Here is a 19,065-nt window from a genome sequence, read left to right on the forward strand (position 1 = left end):
GAGGTGCTCAGAATACAACAGTTTAGAAGCATACACATATAAAGATACACAACACATCCTTCCAAACTGCCAATATCCCAAACCCCTCCTTTAAAGTGCAGGCATTGCACTTCCCATTTCCAGGACTCAAGTCCGACTATATGAAAATATCCTTGAATATTAAGACAAACTCATTTTTAAAATACTGAATGAAAAATAGAAAATGACGACTTAATATTTCTCAGCCCATGAAAACAATAGCCATACACATTATTATTATTATTATTATTATTATTAGTATCACTCATGGGGAAGCACTAAACCCATACTGGTGATAGCACCCATACACATTATATTATACACAGTAATGTGTATACCTAGTTGTCAAGGAATTTTTACAAAGTTATAAAGATTTACATCAAGAAGTGGCAAGATTTTATATTCTTCAGCATAAAATGCTTATTTTACCTGTTTACTCTGAAGACCATGGGCCCAAACACGCTCAAGGAGGTCACATAATGAGGCTATGAGTGTGTTCTCCTCCACACCCACTAGACTGCCCTCCCCATGACCAAGCTCAACCGCCTCGGACCCCATCTTCTCAACCAGCATTCGTTTTGTGCGAGTTTTGCATTCCTTTAAAAAACACAAAGGAGTATAGATATGATTAGTTTTTTAGCACTTCCAAGACATTTTAAACATTTAAAAAATGGGCTACAATCCTTTTCAAAGCCTTTATGTTAGTACTTAACATGCATGTGTTTAACAACATTACAATCTTTCCCATCTTTTATATGATTTCTTTAGCTGTCACATCAGTTTGCCTCAAAACACCAAGAGGAGGAGGTATAAGTAATACTGCTGGTCAAGATACTGACATTAACTTTCATTTTATCTTTTAGCTTTTGTTTTTCTTTTTAACTTTCATTTTTTTTTTTTCATTATTGTTTTTAGTGCACCCAGCCTCAGTGGGCTATGACTGGTGTGTTGAAAGAAAGTATTGTTATGAAACAGGAAAGACAATAGCTTACAAGTTAATAGGGAAAGGGCCTTTCTTCCTCACCCTACCTATATTACACCACCAGTATAACATCTTCCTGGTGAAGAACACAAATGTGTAATCAAGCTATAAGCTTTGCATGCTTGGAATTCTCATATGCAAGCAGGAAAGACTGCAAAAAATTCTAACACTAAGACAAAATCCATAACAGAAATAATAAGTACAAAGCTGTTAAGAAGCATTGTTACATATAGATAATTGGGGCTAATAACCCCCTTCTCCTGTATAAATTAATAAATGTAAAAAGAAATACTTTTGTTTTTTGTAAGTCATCCTGCCATGCTGGGATACAGCCAGTGCATTAAAATATATATATATTAATCCGTACTTTTAATGTTCTGTCAATTGAATGTGAAAATTATAAAAAATAAAGTGTTTTTAGCAACCTTTAAAAGCTGCTCCACAAACTTCCAGTTAGTTTGGGCCATATGGGCAGGTGACATATCTGCTAGCTTAGGTTGTAGCTTGGACTTAGCTTCATGCATCACTCTATCACGTTGGTCACCCGAGAGTCCAGTGTGCTCAAGGTGTCTCTCTTGTCTCTCCCGTCTTCGCCAAGCATGACTGCTGCGTTTCTTACTTCTGTTGATGGGATAAGATGTGTTAACATGTGGAAACAATGTAGCCAAGTATGCTGTAGCTGACTTACTCTTGTCAAGAAAGACAAGTTTGCAGAAAGAGCTTTTATTGGGATAATGTTATGATCTACTAAGATCTTTATCTATGCAATGAATATCTGAGAGTATACGTATATGAACTATAAACCTCAACATCATGGTTGTACACAACTAACCCTCAAATTTAGAGAGGAAACTTAAGATGATGATTTAGTTTATCCTGGACTGCTGTATTATCAAGCCGTGAGTAATCCAGGATGAAGAACATCACATAAAATTTTCATGCCAAATTGTTGATTAGTTATGAATTGTTCTAACTGTCATATTATAATTTTTATTCTTCAAGGTTATAAAATACAATCAAGGTAAAAATCTTCTTGCAAGCAAGGTAAAAAAGTCCTTGCACATTTATGCAGCTATGATACAACTATGACTATCAAGAAATGAACAAAATATTAACTATCATACATACAAATATGTAGATAAACAAAACCTTAGCCTATACAAAAAATCTAAACAAAATCTAGATATGCTGAGTGTCAGGTGATTAATTTTAAGATACTAGTACAAGAAAAATACGCACTTAAGCTAATTTTTAAATGATTTATTAAATGAAGGTAACTGAAGAGTACTTCCTCAGGCCAGTACCACTATGTATTATAGTATTTAATTAAGAAACTTACTTGTGAGGCTCTTTATTAAGTGCTATTCTGTCAAGGAGTGGAAAATGTCCAGGATTGAACTGTGTGCATGATTCTGCCTGAGGATCCATGGGCTGTGGTGCCGGGGCTCGGTAGTCTGTATGGGCCAGGCGCTTCTCTAATATCTGCTCTGTTTCTCTAATAGTTGTGCATGTCTCATATGATGGTGTGCGCACTAAGCTATCATCATACCGATCCCTGAAACAACACATAACTGCTGTTAACAAGTGTATGACTTATGCTGAATACAGCAGTCTGTCTACGTCAATTGGGACTTTTTGTGTGATAGATGGGTGGCTCAGCCAGAGAATTCTCCACCCAAGACACATACAGTATTCATACATATCTCCACCAGAAATGAATATTTACAGTATTACAAAATTAAACATTCTTGCTGTCAGATTTTTTATTTTTATATCTTATCTTTCTGTCAATATATTTTTTTTATTTTTTGCTTTACCCATAAGCTATAACAATTGCATATCTATGTCATATGTTTAATATTGAGTAGTTTTAGTCCTAGTGTGTGCCTGAAATGCTGTGCATTCTCTGGACTCTTCAATGCTTTATTTTAGCAATTGTATATAAATCTTCTGGAAATAAATTATTTGCACTTGCATAATTTTTTTTTTTTAACACATTGGCCATTTCCCACCAAGGCAGGGTGACCCAAAAAAGAAGAAACACTTCCATCATCACTCACTCCATCGCTGTCTTGCCAGAGGCATGCCAATACTACAGTTCAAAAGCTATAACATATTTCCAAACAATGCTCTTATTCATCTGAACATTCTTCCATCAAAGATACTCTCACCTTCAGCATTCTCTCAATTACTGTCACTCTTCACTCATAAAAGGTAAGCCTTTAGAGACCTCATTTCTCGATTTATTCTTGGTAAAAGCACCTACCTGAACATTCACAGGGACCTCTTATACACTATATGATAAAACACCTACAATTATTATTACTGCATTATTATACTGATAAGGAAGCACTTAGCTCATGGAGGCAATAAGCACCCGGGTGTGATGCAAGGAAGGAGACACTCCAATTTCTTGAATCAAGACCCTTTCACTAGATTCAAATATTTCATCCAGTCAAATAACTGAAGTATTGAAATTCATCCATTTTCTTTTAATATAATTACTAGGTAAATATTTGTTTTGCTTATTAAATACTGCTGACCTTGTACTAAAAACACCTCTAACAAATAAGATTTTTTTACATAAAATCAAATCAAATCAAGTTTATTCTCTATAAAGGTTACAATGTAGGGTTTACAGGATTTGGATATTGCGTGCTTTTTTTTTTTTCAACAAGTCGGCCGTCTCCCACCGAGGCAGGGTGACCCAAAAAAGAAAGAAAATCCCCAAAAAGAAAATACTTTCATCATCATTCAACACTTTCACCACACTCGCACATTATCACTGTTTTTGCAGAGGTGCTCAGAATACAACAGTTTAGAAGCATACACATATAAAGATACACAACATATCCCTCCAAACTGCCAATATCCCAAACCCCTCCTTTAAAGTGCAGGCACTGTACTTCCCATTTCCAGGACTCAAGTCCGACAATATGAAAATAACCGGTTTCCCTAAATCCCTTCACTAAATATTACCCTGCTCACACTCCAACAGATCGTCAGGTCCCAAGTACCATTCGTCTCCATTCACTCCTATCTAACACGCTCACGCACGCTTGCTGGAAGTCCAAGCCCCTTGCCCACAAAACCTCCTTTACCCCCTCTCTCCAACCCTTTCGAGGACGACCCCTACCCCGCCTTCCTTCCCCTATAGATTTATATGCTTTCCATGTCATTCTACTTTGATCCATTCTCTCTAAATGACCAAACCACCTCAACAACCCCTCTTCTGCCCTCTGACTAATACTTTTATTAACTCCACACCTTTTCCTAATTTCCACACTCCGAATTTTCTGCATAATATTTACACCACACATTGCCCTTAAACAGAACATCTCCACTGCCTCCAACCGTCTCCTCGCTGCTGCATTTACCACCCAAGCATTTACCACTATACTTTCATACATTCCCTTCTTTGCCTCCATAGATAACGTTTTTGACTCCACATATACCTCAACGCACCACTCACCTTTTTTCCCTCATCAATTCTATGATTAACCTCATCCTTCATAAATCCATCCGCCGACACGTCAACTCCCAAGTATCTGAAAACATTCACTTCTTCCATACTCCTCCTCCCCAATTTGATATCCAATTTTTCTTTATCTAAATCATTTGACACCCTCATCACCTTACTCTTTTCTATGTTCACTTTCAACTTTCTACCTTTACACACATTCCCAAACTCATCCACTAACCTTTGCAATCTTTCTTTAGAATCTCCCATAAGCACAGTATCATCAGCAAAAAGTAACTGTGTCAATTCCCATTTTGAATTTGATTCCCCAAAATTTAATCCCAACCCTCTCCCGAACACCCTAGCATTTACAACCATGGTGACATTACACATCTCTGTCTAAGACCTACTTTTACCGGGAAGTAGTCTCCCTCTCTTCTACACACCCTAAGCTGAGCCTCACTATCCTCATAAAAACTCTTTACAGCATTTAATAACTTACCACCTATTCCATATACTTGCAACATCTGCCACATTGCTCCTCTATCCACTCTATCATATGCCTTTTCTAAATCCATAAATGCAATAAAAACTTCCCTACCTTTATCTAAATACTGTTCACATATATGCTTCAATGTAAACACTTGACCTACACATCCCCTACCCACTCTGAAACCTCCTTGCTCATCCGCAATCCTACATTCTGTCTTACCTCTAATTCTTGTGTGGTTTACATGTTATAAAATACTAATTACAGAGGGGGGCCACTAGGACACCTAGCATGGCTAGGCATTTTGGGCAGACTTAGATTAATTCTTAACATTAAATCCTTACAGATTATGGTATTAAGGCTAGGTGATTACATTATAATTTGTGAGTTTAGCAATGTGAATGCTTTTGTTTTAGCACAATAAAAAGTGTCTATATTGGAGTATCATAGGCAAACTTATGACTAGTTAGGATTCATTATTTTAAGATTAAGATTAGTATTTCTGTGTTTATAGTCAGTGGGTGAGTGAGCGTAATTGTGAACCACCAGGTGGTTATCATGTAGTTAGTTGTCAGTGTGTATGAATATCCTACACTGGTACAAATGCACCATGTGAGGGGTAACTGAGTCCCCACATAAAAGTGACCACTGTATGAGCAGTTTCCAAAATATGTACTACATTACTCATAAAAAATATACCTATTTGGAATCTACTGACCAGTCGAGTAGTAGTAGTACATATTTTGGAAACTACTTAGATAATGGGCAGTTTAAGGTGATAGGTGTATCTCTCACATGGCACAATTGATCTACTGTACAGTATTTAATTCAGTAATCAACATGAAAAGTGGGACACATATGCAACAGTTAGGTATCTTTATTTCGAAACTTTTCGCCTACACAGTAGGCTTCTTCAGTCGAGTACAGAAAAGTTGATAGAAGCAGAAGATACTTGAAGACGATGTAATCAGTCCGTCACCCTTAAAATTTTGAGGTGGTCAGTCCCTCAGTCTGGAGAAGAGCATTGTTCCATAGAATGAAACTTCTAAAAATTCTATGGAACAATGCTCTTCTCCATACTGAGGGACTGACCACCTCAAAACTTTAAGGGTGATGGACTGATTACATCGTCTTCAAGTATCTTCTGCTTCTGTCAACTTTTCTGTACTCGACTGAAGAAGCCTACTGTGTAGGCGAAACGTTTCGAAATAAAGATACCTAACTGTTGCATATGTGTCTTACCTAACAACCTGTCGGTATTTTATACCATTTTAATGTTCAACATGAAAAGTGTTAACTGACATTTTTGTCAGAAGAAATTAAATATTGAATTTTACCAACACATGCAGTACATACTGCACCTACCTGAGCAGCCTGATGCGCACATCGAATATACGGAGGTTAGAGTCCTGCTTGCCCCAATTGGAGAGGATTTTATGATCTACCAATGTGGTGAACATTTGTGACTCAATAAATCGTGAAAGGAATGGAAGATGAAGTTCTGGCTGATCAGAGAGGAATGTTGCCTTGTCAAAGTTCTGCACTGATTCTCGACAGCTTAACCACTGTTCCATGTCAGTTTCCTGTAGTGGAAATGTTCAGCATTAAAATAATCTAGGCAATACAATCATAGTTATTTTTAGCATGTGTGAGATAGAGTCGTTTGCACAATTCTCTAGCGAATGTTGAATCGTTGTCAAAGGCTGCATATATGCTATTCTACTCTGTATAATCATTATACAAATGTTTACTGTGCAAGAGTAACTAATGAAACATTTAATACTCTTACTACCATACAACATTTCACTCTCTAGGAATTTTATCAAGCTGGACAAAGCTCCTGGAGAATAAAACATAAATGTAATAATGTCTCATTAGTTACCCACGTTCTTTTATCTAACATATTGTTAATAATTTAGTGATATTTATGTAATTAAGATGTTTCAGAAGAGAAATATGTTGATATATACAGGAAAGCCCAGCATATACAGCACCCTCTTATTGGTGTTCCACATTTTCGTGGAGAAAGACAGCCGTCGAGGCAAAATATATGAAATGGATTTATCAGTAAAATATTTGACTCTGGGTTAAAAATACCAGACAAAATACATGAAAACTGAGAGCTTCTTACCTGACAGTTAGGTTGGATGACGAAATGATCATAAGCACAGAACATGTGAACAAATCTATTTAAGAAAACCTCACGAACAGCATTATTAAACTTGAGCTCTTCCATCATTTCACTATCTCTTTCTTTTTTCATTCTGTCGCCTTCTTCTGAGTCATACACACCTGTTGGAAAACTTCACTTATATCACCTGAGTCTATGCAATATAAATATAGAAGTGTACTGTTGCTCTGAACATGCAATATAATTACTAATGAAGAAAGTATTAATGGAGAATGTATGTATAGTACGTATTAATGTTCCTTTATTTTGTACAATATTTATGAACCTGGTTTCAATGAACTCTTAATGATTTACTCTTATAATTTGCATTAAAGAAAGGTAAAATAATAAATTTCCTTATATTAAAATGCAGAATAAATTTGTTTAGAAACAATGCAGAGCATAAACCCAATTTAAGATACTTTTTCAAGAGTTACTATTTAGTCCACTGACCACCTTGCCTGACAAAGATATACTGTGATATACCAGCAAATTTTCTGGAGAAATTTATTTGATTATTTATTTGCTGTGTTGGGGAAACTTTCTTCTTTCAACAAATTAACTGTATCCCACCAAAGCAGGGTGACCCAAAAAGAAAAACAAAAGTTTCTCTTTTTAACTTTAATAATGTATACAGGAGAAGGGGTTACTAGCCCCATGCTCCCGGCATTTTAGTCACCTCTTACAACAGGCATGGCTTATGTAGGACGAATTTTGTTCCACTTTCCCATGGAGATAAGAGGAAATAAACAAGAACAAGAGCTAGCAAGAAAATGAAGAAAACCCAGAGGAGTGTCTATATATATGCTTGTAAATGCATGTGTAGTGTGACCTAAGTGTAAGTAGAAGTAATAAGACATACCTGAAATCTTGCATGTTTATTAGACAGAAAAAAGACACCAGCAATCCTACCATCGTGTAAAACAATTACAGGTTTCCGTTTTACACTCACTTGGTAGGACGGTAGTACCTCCCTGGGTGGTTGCTGTCTACCAACCTACTACATACATGTAGTAGAAACAGTAATACAAATTGGCACTCATTCTAAAATACCAAAATTTATGGATCAATTAGAAATATATTTTCTAAAGTGCTAGCAATACTCACCAGCTTTCTTGGCAATAGCCGTTATCTCTTTGAGATGTGGAGAAAAATGGAATGGGTCCAAATGATGACTTCTCGTTGAATTTGGAGGGCCTTGTAGTGGTGAAGTGGAGGTTGCTGTGGATGGTGGGAGGGAAGTTATAGAAGAATGGGAACCACTCATGGAACCTTCTGTGCTTGACACTCCAGAGTCAGAATCATGTGACCAAGAGTACTTTCGTCTCCTCCTGTATTTGTATTGGCTATGGTGTTCATTTAGGTTTCTGAAAAAAAAAAATAATGCAATGGGCAGTGATTAAGTCTACATGTCTGAGAATATTGTTTGACACAAATGGCAGCAAAAAACTCAGAAATTAAAAGTAGGTACTATGAGTAACTTCATGGTAAATAGTGTTATGTGGTTAGTGAATGCATAAGTGGATACTGAATGACTAAGGATGAAAGTGTCTCAGTATACATGTATTAAAATATGAGAAAGCCACCAAGTAGGTGTGTTCAAGTGAACAGCAGTAAAGATGTGAATGGTGAGGGGTTCCTCTATGGATATACCAGAAAGAGTGAAGTTAGAAAGTAAAGGGGTAGACAATGGATAACTTTGGTAGATGTGGAAAATATACTACTGAAGGTAAAAATTGTCACAAGGGAAGTAATATTACTGTACAGTGTACAGTATTTGGATAACACTTCTTTACGAAGTGTATTGAAAGCTATCTACAGAATGGATGTGAAGTTGATGGAGGTATCAGCCTTAACCAAGATGTCATCTTAGTGGAAAGAGCATTAATATTAAGTAGGTTAAGGCTAAACCTGACAGTGGGATCAAGGTACAATTTCACTACTAGATCTACCTTACTTTACAGGAAAATGCAAGTGTAGACAAGCAGAACATGTGTTAGAAACAATAAAATGTAGAAGTGAAGGATTACCCTTACACTAGATGAAATATTAATTATATTACAATGCAAATTTAAAAGATGTACAAAAAATATATTGCATTTCCAAATACAGTATGTAATGCAGGTACTACTTTTTTTTCATTGCCATTAATCTTCACATATATTTAATAAAATACTACTATCTAAAAAATAATAATAAAAAAAAATGTTAACAATTTCATAATGTTGGCCTTATCTCACCTGTCTAATTTACCAGTTGGTACTTCCCACTTTATGAGAAGCTGAGTTAATTCCTGAATGAAGTCAGAACGGTGTGGAAACACTGGAAGATCTTCTGGAACTTCTACTGTGCCTTCATCAACATCTACTAGACACAGATTAGCCTGAAAAAATATATCTCTAACAGATTGATTTTTATTAGATATGTTGGGCGAATTTGTTTCAGCACTAAATAAATGGCTTGCAATTTCCTTTTTTAATATTGCTAATTCAGTTTAATTCAATTTAAGGTGGTGTTTACAGCACCGTGCTGTAAACACCACCTCCAAGGCTGAGGGACTGATTACTTAATCTTTTGTATTTAGTTCTTCTGTTTTCTAATTATGTCCAAGAATCTGTATTGATAAAGCCACTGGATAGCAAAACATCTACAATAAAGATAACCAGATGTTGCACAAGTGTCTTAACTTATAACACTGATATACATGGTAAGCACTTTTTTTTTAAAGTTAGACCAGCAAAAATCCTGCAATAGTGTATTTTTTAAATGCTCTTTTAACATGCTAATGAACAGCCTGGCCCAAGGCTGGGCCTTGGTAGTAGAAAAACTATCAGAACTCATCAAGGGTATATACACCTGATCACCAGGTTCAGGTAGTCACAATCACAACTTGTAAAGGAGTTTAACACCCAGGAGGAGGCCTGAGCCATTATCATTTCATATATATTTTTTTATTTTTTTGCAGTGCTGTATGACCCATATGTGGTTTACCACTTCCTTTCGAATAATAACAATAATAATAATAATAAAAATAATAATAATATATAATAATCATATTACAGCTTATCCTCACTTAACGATGGAGCTCCGTTCGTAAGACCACATCGGTAAACGAATTCATCGCTAAATGAGGAGCATACTATAATGGTAGTGGGTTTGTGTCAACCATCTCTGATATTGTTTTAATGTTACCTTTGCACCATTTATAACATTTTTAGTATATTTTTAAATGTTTATACAGTAGTCTATTGTATGTTGTAATAAACAGAATGGAGGAAATCAGCTCCGATATACATTATTTAGGTATGCATACTGGTCAGATAGGCTGTCGTAAATCCAAGTCGTCGATAAACGAGTATGCTGCTAAGTGAGGAGAGGCTATATTATTATTTTTAACTACTATTATTACACTAACTTTGAACTCACTTCATTAGGGATTTGTATGGTGTCTCTGGAGTCATGAGAACACTGAAGACCCATAATGAAAGGCACAGGGGCATCTAGGAAATGGTGGAGAGAGGCGGGTAGAATTGGCACGTACACATGCTGCCACACAAAGGGAAATACCAGTGTGCATATGCTCTCTGCAACCAGCATAAGTTTGTTGTAATCTGGAAAAAAAAAAAGAGTAAACATTAAAGATAGTCAGGACTCGTACAAATGACTCCGATGCTATCAAAACATATAAAAAATATAGAATTTCTTTAGACAGATGATTTTAACATTCAAACTTTCAAAAATAAATGCCTTAATACATTATTTATGCATGAAAAAATAGGAAAATCTTCTTTCAACAAACCAGTCGTATCCCACCAAAGCAGGGTGGTCCAAAAAGAAAAACAAGTTTGTCTTTTTAACTTTAGTAATGTATACAGGAGAAGAGGTTACTAGCCCCTTGCTCCTGTCATTTTAGTCGCATCTTACAACACGCATGGCTTACAGAGGAAGAATTCTGTTCCACTTCCCCATGGAGATAAGAGGAAATAAACAAGAATAAGAACTAGAAAGAAAATAGAAGAAAACCCAGAGGGGTGTGTATATATGTGCTTGTACATGTATGTGTAGTGTGACCTAAGTGTAAGTAGAAGTAGCAAGACATACCTGAAATCTTGCATGTTCATGAGACAGAAAAAAGGACACCAGCAATCCTACCATCATGTAAAACAATTACAGGCTTTCGTTTTACACTCACTTGGCAGGACGGTAGTACCTCCCTCGGCGGTTGCTGTCTACCAACCTACTACCTAATTAAGGAAAATATCTTTTTTGAATTACTCTGGCATGCATAAACAATGTTTCAAGTTTTTTTTTTTACTAAAGTTCAGATGTTGAGTCTACCCTTGTTATCATCAATGCCTCAACTGCACACTACAGTTGACTGTTGAATAACACGATGTTAAGCATGTTAAGCATCTAAAAGAGGTACAGTGTACTGACTAAAAAAGAAATTTCTGATTCAAATGTAACCATGAATAAAACATTAAAAACTCTGCTACAAACAGTTATGCAAAATTTTGTTACAAACAGCTATGCAAAACTTTGTTACAAACAGTTAGGTGAATGAGCTGCCTAACTGTTTATGATTCAAGCACACTAACCATACAAAATATTGTTAAGCAAAATGTAACTAACTCGTCAAAAATAATGCAGGTTCCTATTCTCTACACTGTAATAGTCATTTCTTGATCTGGAAATGTTTGGAGAGAGTTGACATGGCCGTATATAAACAACAAAGAATGTGGCAGAGAGCATCAACTAACACCATCACCTACTACTACCATCACCTGCTAATATCAGTAAAAACACTCCATACAGGGCGACCCAAATATGTACACACACACTTCTGGGCTTTTAAAATCCTTCTGAGGGTTTCTTGAGGAATACCCAGTTACAAGAATGTCCTGAGGAGACCAATATTAATATGGATATTTTTATTAAATTAGCTTCTGAAATATTCTATTAACTTACTGTGAAAGCCCAACAGATTCATGAATATCCACAAAATTAAGGAAATATATATTCCTATATCCCTCAGATTGTGGCAGTGGCTCTAGACCCCAAATTAAATTCATATGTACATTTCATTTCTTATTACCAAATGTAAAAAGAAAAACTTTCATTTTTCTCTTTAGGTTACCCTGCCTCAGTGGGATGTGGCCAGTTCGTTGAAAAAAAAAAAATTTACAAAAAGAATGACCAACCAGCTTTGCCACTTCTGGACACCAAGTATATAAAGAAATAGTTGTATGGTACAAAATAACAATCTCTTACCGCTAGACACTAGGATGACCTGATTTTCCAGTAACACACAAGTGAGCAACTGGACAACACTCTCCACTCCAAGACAAGAGCAGAATTCTCGTAATGAATACTGAAAATACAAATAAAAATTGCAAGGAAACACTACAACAAATGTAAAGATTAACTAAGATTGTAAATGTTGCTTTAAGTTCACCTCTAAAGATTAACCCAAAGTATGAGTGATGTTAAAATGTTGATGAAACAAACAATTTTGAAGTATAGAGGTGTTGTGCTGACTATCATGTTAGTAACATGCATGTGTGTGTTTAGGTGTACAGATGTAAACTTTTATGCATAGCTCTTATAAATGTGCTGCAATACAGTAAAATATAAATCAATCTGCAGAAATTCCTTTAACACAAACCTCAAACAATGGAAGTTCATGGCTAGTGGGACGGTGACAAATGTGTGTCTTTCCTACACAAGAGAAAACAACACAACGACCAGGTGGTGGTGCTGGCACTTCGTACAATAAATTGTAAACATGAGACTCTAGACTCACACCACTACTCTCACACTGAATGAAGAACCTGAAAAAAAGACAGATACCCTCAATCTAAAGAATGTGCCATTAACAGAAAAAATATACAGTAGTGGCCAATAAAATATCCAGGAGTATACATCAAGTATACCTGGAGAGGGTTTTGAGGGCCAACACCCCTACGGCCCGGTCTGAGATCAGGCCTCTTGAGGAGAGATGTACCACAATTTCATAAATCACAGCTTCCTGTTTGAGTCTACTATTAATTACGTAATTCAAGTTTTCTGCTGTCTTTATTATTTAAAATTATGCAGAGAGTTAATTAGTAAAACATACACAAAAAAATTGTGTGTGGACTATGCTGTTCTGAATTTGAAAACTAAATGTAAAAATGATGATGATAATTACCTAGAGTACTTTATAATGACTTTCTATGATGATTATAAACATTATATAGGATTCCATTATTTTTTGCATTGCACACTACTCTACATTTGATAGGACAAACTTGTATTCATTTATTTACTTTTCAATAATGGTATTTAGCGGGGCTGTGGAGTCGGTACATAAAACCTTAGACTACAACTCCTTTATTTATGACACCTTCAACTCCAGCTTCTTTAATTATATATCGATACAGGAAATTATAATTTGTTTTTATAAATACATATACTAATTACTATATTTCCTATATCGACTGCAAGATAGAATGTTGTCATTATTTTCCTCATTCACAACTTCTAACAATTTAGGATAAAAATGCTGCAAGTGTCTTCTTAAATTTGAGGTTCTTGTAGGTGTACTTTTGTCAGAACCACTAAAACTACTAATTTTTGCATTACATGTTTTTTTCAGAATCATCATCTTTTATAATACATTGACACACACACAATGTTTCTCAACTGTTGTTATTGTAAAATGTTCAAAAACAGCCAACTTTGTTGACACTCTTTTTGCCACTGATTTTCCTCGTACGCTGCTGCTTTCACTTATTTTTATATCTAAAATATGTAATACAGTATTTTCAAATTTGCAGAGAACTTGAAATTAAAATACATCCTGAAAATAATATATATCCTGGAAAAGAAAAATTGGTTAATCAAATTATTTTCTGTAAAACAGGAAATTTTACCATTTTATATTATTTACATTCTACGTAATTTAATTTTTTTACATGTTGGAGTCGTTACATTTTTATGGACTGCGACTCCAGTAACCCAAGAATTACATCTGACTCCAACTCCAGTTACCCAAGAACTGCATCCGACTCCAACTCCAGTAGCCCATGAAGAATTGCTTCCAACTCCGACTCCACAGTCCCGGTATTTAGTTACATTAATTATAGTTTATTTACTTATTCAGTGGCAGTAGTTATTTATTTACTTATTTATTTATCATATAATATTCGACTTAAGATATTTTCAACATACAACAGGTTCATCAGAACATAGCCCCATAGTAAGTCGAGAAGTACCACTGTACGTATTTTAAGTTGAACGGAATGATGCTACCATTTTAAAAAGAAACAATTTGTATGTACTGGTATGAAAAGCATACAAGTAAATTTTCTCACCTGTAAAGTCCCTTTAGAAATTTTCTTGCAGCATAAACATATGGGTGTTGACCAACAAGGGCAATACATTTGGTCACATACAGCTGATCTTTAGTTATATCATAGAAGTGAAGCGCTGCTGGTGACTTGGGGGCTGAGAGGCGGAACTGGCGGGGGAGGGAACGGGTGTCTCGACTGTTTGGCGTTGCTCCAGATGAAGCCTTGGCATGACTACTGGACATCTCCGTCAAGTACACAGACTGTCAAAAGTAACATTAAATTTGATATGCGATCATTCTCACAAGGGACCAACATAAAAGTATTGAAAGACAGAGGAAAAGATGAGTAGATAAACAAACAGACAGATGATTCTATTGGGCTACCTGATTGAAGATATACAACCCTAATTATTCTTCCTTCTGTTTCATGATAAAACAAGAGCCATGATAATCACTCCACTTACTCAAATACAGTTGAACCCAAAATTAGTGACAAAGAATGAAAGTAAAAAAAAAGAAGAAAATTAAACTATTAGATGAGTTGCTATTTACCAATACAAATTTTAACCTTTACAAAGTGGAAGATTTGCTTCTATAATGTGTCAAGAGCAATATAATTTTTCTGTTTAAGTTCTATAAGTAACTTCTATACATATTTTGTCTGCAGTAGAAAGGATGCAATTACATGGTGAACAATTCTGAATGGACCTTTGATTCTGTGCTTCAACTCCAGTAACATTTGCGAGAATTCCTTTTTGCACTTTAAGATATTATATACGTACTGTACATAGCTGGGATTTATTTCGAGTTTTTCTACTCTTGCAGCCCAACGTGAGGTCAGACTTTTTTTTTATAATTTTAAATTTACAAGCCAAGACGTGTCATCCAACCTCAGATCAATTCAAAGCCCAGGACAATCTAAGACATACCACACCCCTAAGGATTCCGACCACAAGAGCCAGCAAATAAATACAGTGGACCCCCGGTTTACGATATTGTTTCATTCCAGAAGTATGTTCAGGTGCCAGTACTGACCGAATTTGTTCCCATAAGGAATAAATATTGTGAATTAGATTTGTCCATTTCAGACCCCCAAACATTCACATACAAATGCACTTACATAAATACACTTACATAATTGGGAGCTGATCGTAAACCGGGGGTCCACTGTACTCATGTACCTATTTACTGCTAGATGGACAGGGGCAGTAGGTGTAAGGAGACTTGTCCAACATCTCCAGCTCCACAGAACTGAACCCAAGTTGTCTGGTTGTGAACCACAGAGCTACAAGCCATCTTCCTATTGACTGTCTATCAGCCAGGCAGTTGCTGCCCATTGTCTGCTAGCTTACATAGCTATCACAATCTGGCTGATCTGACATTGTGAGGGAACCTGGCCAGTTTCCTCTTGAAGACTTCTATGTTCCTTCTTTCAGCTTTTTTTTTTTTTACCTGCTCATAAAAAGTTGAAGAATCATGGACCAATTTACAGTGAGTTTATTCTATATTTCCTCCTGTACCTCTCACTCCAGGAAATTCTGGCATTCAATAAATCAGAGCCTTTGAGTATTTTCCATGCACAGCACAGTACAGTACTATATATATTGACAGGTACTGTATCCATTCCAAACAGTACAATCCAAGTAGTACTTTGAAACATTCCCAGTATTTTAAATGCTTTATTGATTATATACTGATTCTATGATGGCAGTAAATGATCCGTGTACATTTTCCAGCACTGGTCTCTCTCCAGCCTTGAAAGAAGCTTTAAGCACATAATATGTGAGAGAACATATGTTTTGAATAGTTCCATAGTCTACTATCATTGATGAAATTTCCCTTACCATGGAAGTTTGTATAATTATATAGTACTTATCCCTTTTTGTGACCTTTGTTGAACTTGCCTTATTGTCTTCCCTAAGTGACAGGTCATCCAACATTTTTACTCCTGAGTCTTTATACATTCTCTTCATGCTATGAGATGGTTTGTCTGCATTTTGTTTCCCATGCTGGCTTTTCACCTCATTACTACCATATCTAAGAAATTAGAATTTGTCACTGTTGAATACTGAACAGTATTATTTTTCATTACTCAGTGGAAGATTGTTGAAATCAATAATCAGTAAGTTTTTCTGATTTTCAGTGAGGCCTTCTTCATGCTTATTTTATCATTGACAAAAGATGATACAAAGCTGTGGTTTGTGTTGTTATCTAATGCATGTCTGTAATGAGGATGAGCAACACTATTATTATTACATTCACAGGAAAGCATTACACCTGTAAGAGTTATACAGTACGATCTAGGGAATGGGAGGTAATCAAGTTCAATCTGGGGAAGAAGGTAGCTCCAATTCCTAGAAAAAGAGCCCTTCAGGTATTGTACTTCAAGCTGGTTTAAGCTGGAAAGATTGCTAATAACACAAAATACAGTTAAAAAATAAACTCAATATTAAATCATATACTCAAATTTGTAACTCAATAGGGAATTTTTACTAAAATTCTGTTAATACATGTATATAACTTTTAAAACTGAAAGAAAAAGTGGGTAATGTGAAATAAAAGAACAACTCACCTGGAGTGTGTGCATGGCAGTACAAATCTGCTGAGAATTAACTTCTTCATAGAAGACATAAGCAAAGCCATGAGCTCGAGAGCCATCTTCCTTGGTCACGAGGAAGGGATGAAAGCGAGGTTCCAAGAAGTGCTTCTGAGTCCGGAACTGCAAACCTCGTGGCAGGCACAGCTGTAAAGGAACACTGAACTTTGCACAAGCATGATTATTATTATTAAAATCAAGGGGAAGCGCTAAACCCGTAGGATTATACAGCGCCTGGGGGGGATGTGGAAGGCATTCAGGCTTAATTTGGGGAACTGGAGCACAGATCCAATTCCCTAAATCAAGAGCCCCTCACCAACATCAAGGAACCTTCCCTGAGGGGAGCACAAGCATGAACAATTGCAAATTATGTACTCCTATACAGCGAGTATATGCTGGGAAGATGTACAAATCATCATCAGAAACTAACAAAAGAATTATTCAGTTTATAGGAATAGAGCTCTAAACCTATAGAGCTTATTTAAACAATGCTTTGGGGAAATAATCAGATTTGATCCAAGAAAAGGGAGGGTAGTTCCAATTCTTTGGATCAAGCACCTTCCCTAAAAGAAACCGAACACCTTTAAGAGGGTTAAGAAGAAAAAATTAAGTAATGTGGTTTATTTCTATTGGGATCCCTAAGTCCTCTCTTTCTCTTTCTGTTATTTAAGGCACTTCAATGCCAAGTTTATTAGCACCATAAAATCATCTTGATCAACACTGTGAACACAAATACCTGCAATTGTTCCCATGGTAACCTGGGCAAAGCTACTGTGGCCAATGAAGTTGCCACCTTCATGAGACAGAGGAGAGCCACAATGTGCGTCCCATGTGCAGGAAGGTACAGAGCACAACACCACTCAAAATAGAGATTCCAAATCCTCCTACTTCGTAGAAAATCCAGCAATAACTAAATTAAGAATACATTTGTCAATATGCTTCTATTCCAAGGGATCTTCCTGGACCTCCCATATGCCTCAAGTCTCTGGTGGTAATGATCATATTAGACACAGTAGAGAAGATGCACTGATATGCATTTTGGTTGTCTTCCAAAGCCTCCTTAATTTTGTCATAGTAATTCAGCAGCTGTGACAGGTATGACTGTCCTGCTCGAAAACCATGTTGGTCTGGGTTATGCTGTCACAAGGCCCATAGAACAGTTGCGCTGTTCCATCTATGAAATGTTGTACATTAACCCAGGTACACCCATACAACTACCACATCCTTTCAGAACGAATTTGTGAAGAAGTGGAATCTTTAATGATGGGTTTAATAAACCTTGACCTGGCATCCTATATTCTACCCCTAATAGCTGATCGGGTTTCCGATACCTCTTAGAGGTTCATAACTTCCATCCTGTGGCGCAACCCTGACATTAGCCTCCTAAGTTGTTACCCCTAGGTCCTCTTCACACAGGAATTTTTAAAGGGGGTGGACCAGTAAGCCAGCAGAAGTCCTCGGTCAGATGACCAAAAGCTTCAGCTGCAGGTCATCAGATGACTATGACCCCGCATTAGGAAACACTTGTCCTGTTTCCTGACAAACCTTAATAATGGTCGTGGATTGCATCCTATGTTAGGCTGGATTACAACCTAACATAGGATGCAATCCACAACCATCATTAACCATGAGTCAGATTCCAGGGTAGTAGGTGCAAGAAGACTTGCCCAATGTCTCACCTTGGCCAAGATTTGAAGCCGAATCCTCTCAGCTGTAAGTTGAATGCTCTACCACTGAGCTACAAAATACTAATCAATGGTACAGACTCGCATGTAGACAAAATAAATGTTAGTGAGGCCTAAATATACAGCATTCATATTTTCTGTTTGTCTCCATGTGGGTTCCTTTGACATACTAGTCACCAGTCTTGAGGGTTCTCTCCTCGCAGCCCACCCAGAGGTCAGGCGTGTTAACTCTCTGATCAACTAGGCTGTTGCTAATGATCAGCAACCCACACACCCATCACATCTTGGCCGATCAAATATTTTCGGCAGACAGTAGTCATCTTTAGATCAA

The 19,065-nt window shown here is 36.4% G+C and overlaps 1 protein-coding gene across 3 annotated transcripts in view; it reads right to left on the bottom strand.

Moving 5' to 3' along the window:
- The window catches only part of pns (DENN domain containing pinstripe), a 168,431-nt gene that overhangs the window by 38,272 nt on the left and 111,094 nt on the right, over nucleotides 1-19,065 (bottom strand). For all 3 annotated transcript variants that reach the window (XM_053786015.2, XM_053786013.2, XM_053786014.2), the window contains exons 3-14: nucleotides 17,026-17,196; nucleotides 14,476-14,714; nucleotides 12,786-12,951; nucleotides 12,392-12,491; nucleotides 10,547-10,731; nucleotides 9,361-9,503; nucleotides 8,228-8,487; nucleotides 7,082-7,242; nucleotides 6,316-6,533; nucleotides 2,340-2,555; nucleotides 1,426-1,621; nucleotides 448-615 (exon numbers count right to left, since the gene is read on the bottom strand). In XM_053786015.2, the coding sequence (XP_053641990.1) occupies nucleotides 448-615; nucleotides 1,426-1,621; nucleotides 2,340-2,555; nucleotides 6,316-6,533; nucleotides 7,082-7,242; nucleotides 8,228-8,487; nucleotides 9,361-9,503; nucleotides 10,547-10,731; nucleotides 12,392-12,491; nucleotides 12,786-12,951; nucleotides 14,476-14,714; nucleotides 17,026-17,196 (2,223 nt within the window). The remainder of the gene's footprint in view (nucleotides 1-447; nucleotides 616-1,425; nucleotides 1,622-2,339; nucleotides 2,556-6,315; nucleotides 6,534-7,081; nucleotides 7,243-8,227; nucleotides 8,488-9,360; nucleotides 9,504-10,546; nucleotides 10,732-12,391; nucleotides 12,492-12,785; nucleotides 12,952-14,475; nucleotides 14,715-17,025; nucleotides 17,197-19,065) is intronic.

Source organism: Cherax quadricarinatus, chromosome 50 (assembly GCF_038502225.1).
Source record: "Cherax quadricarinatus isolate ZL_2023a chromosome 50, ASM3850222v1, whole genome shotgun sequence".
NCBI classification, from domain to species: domain Eukaryota; kingdom Metazoa; phylum Arthropoda; class Malacostraca; order Decapoda; family Parastacidae; genus Cherax; species Cherax quadricarinatus.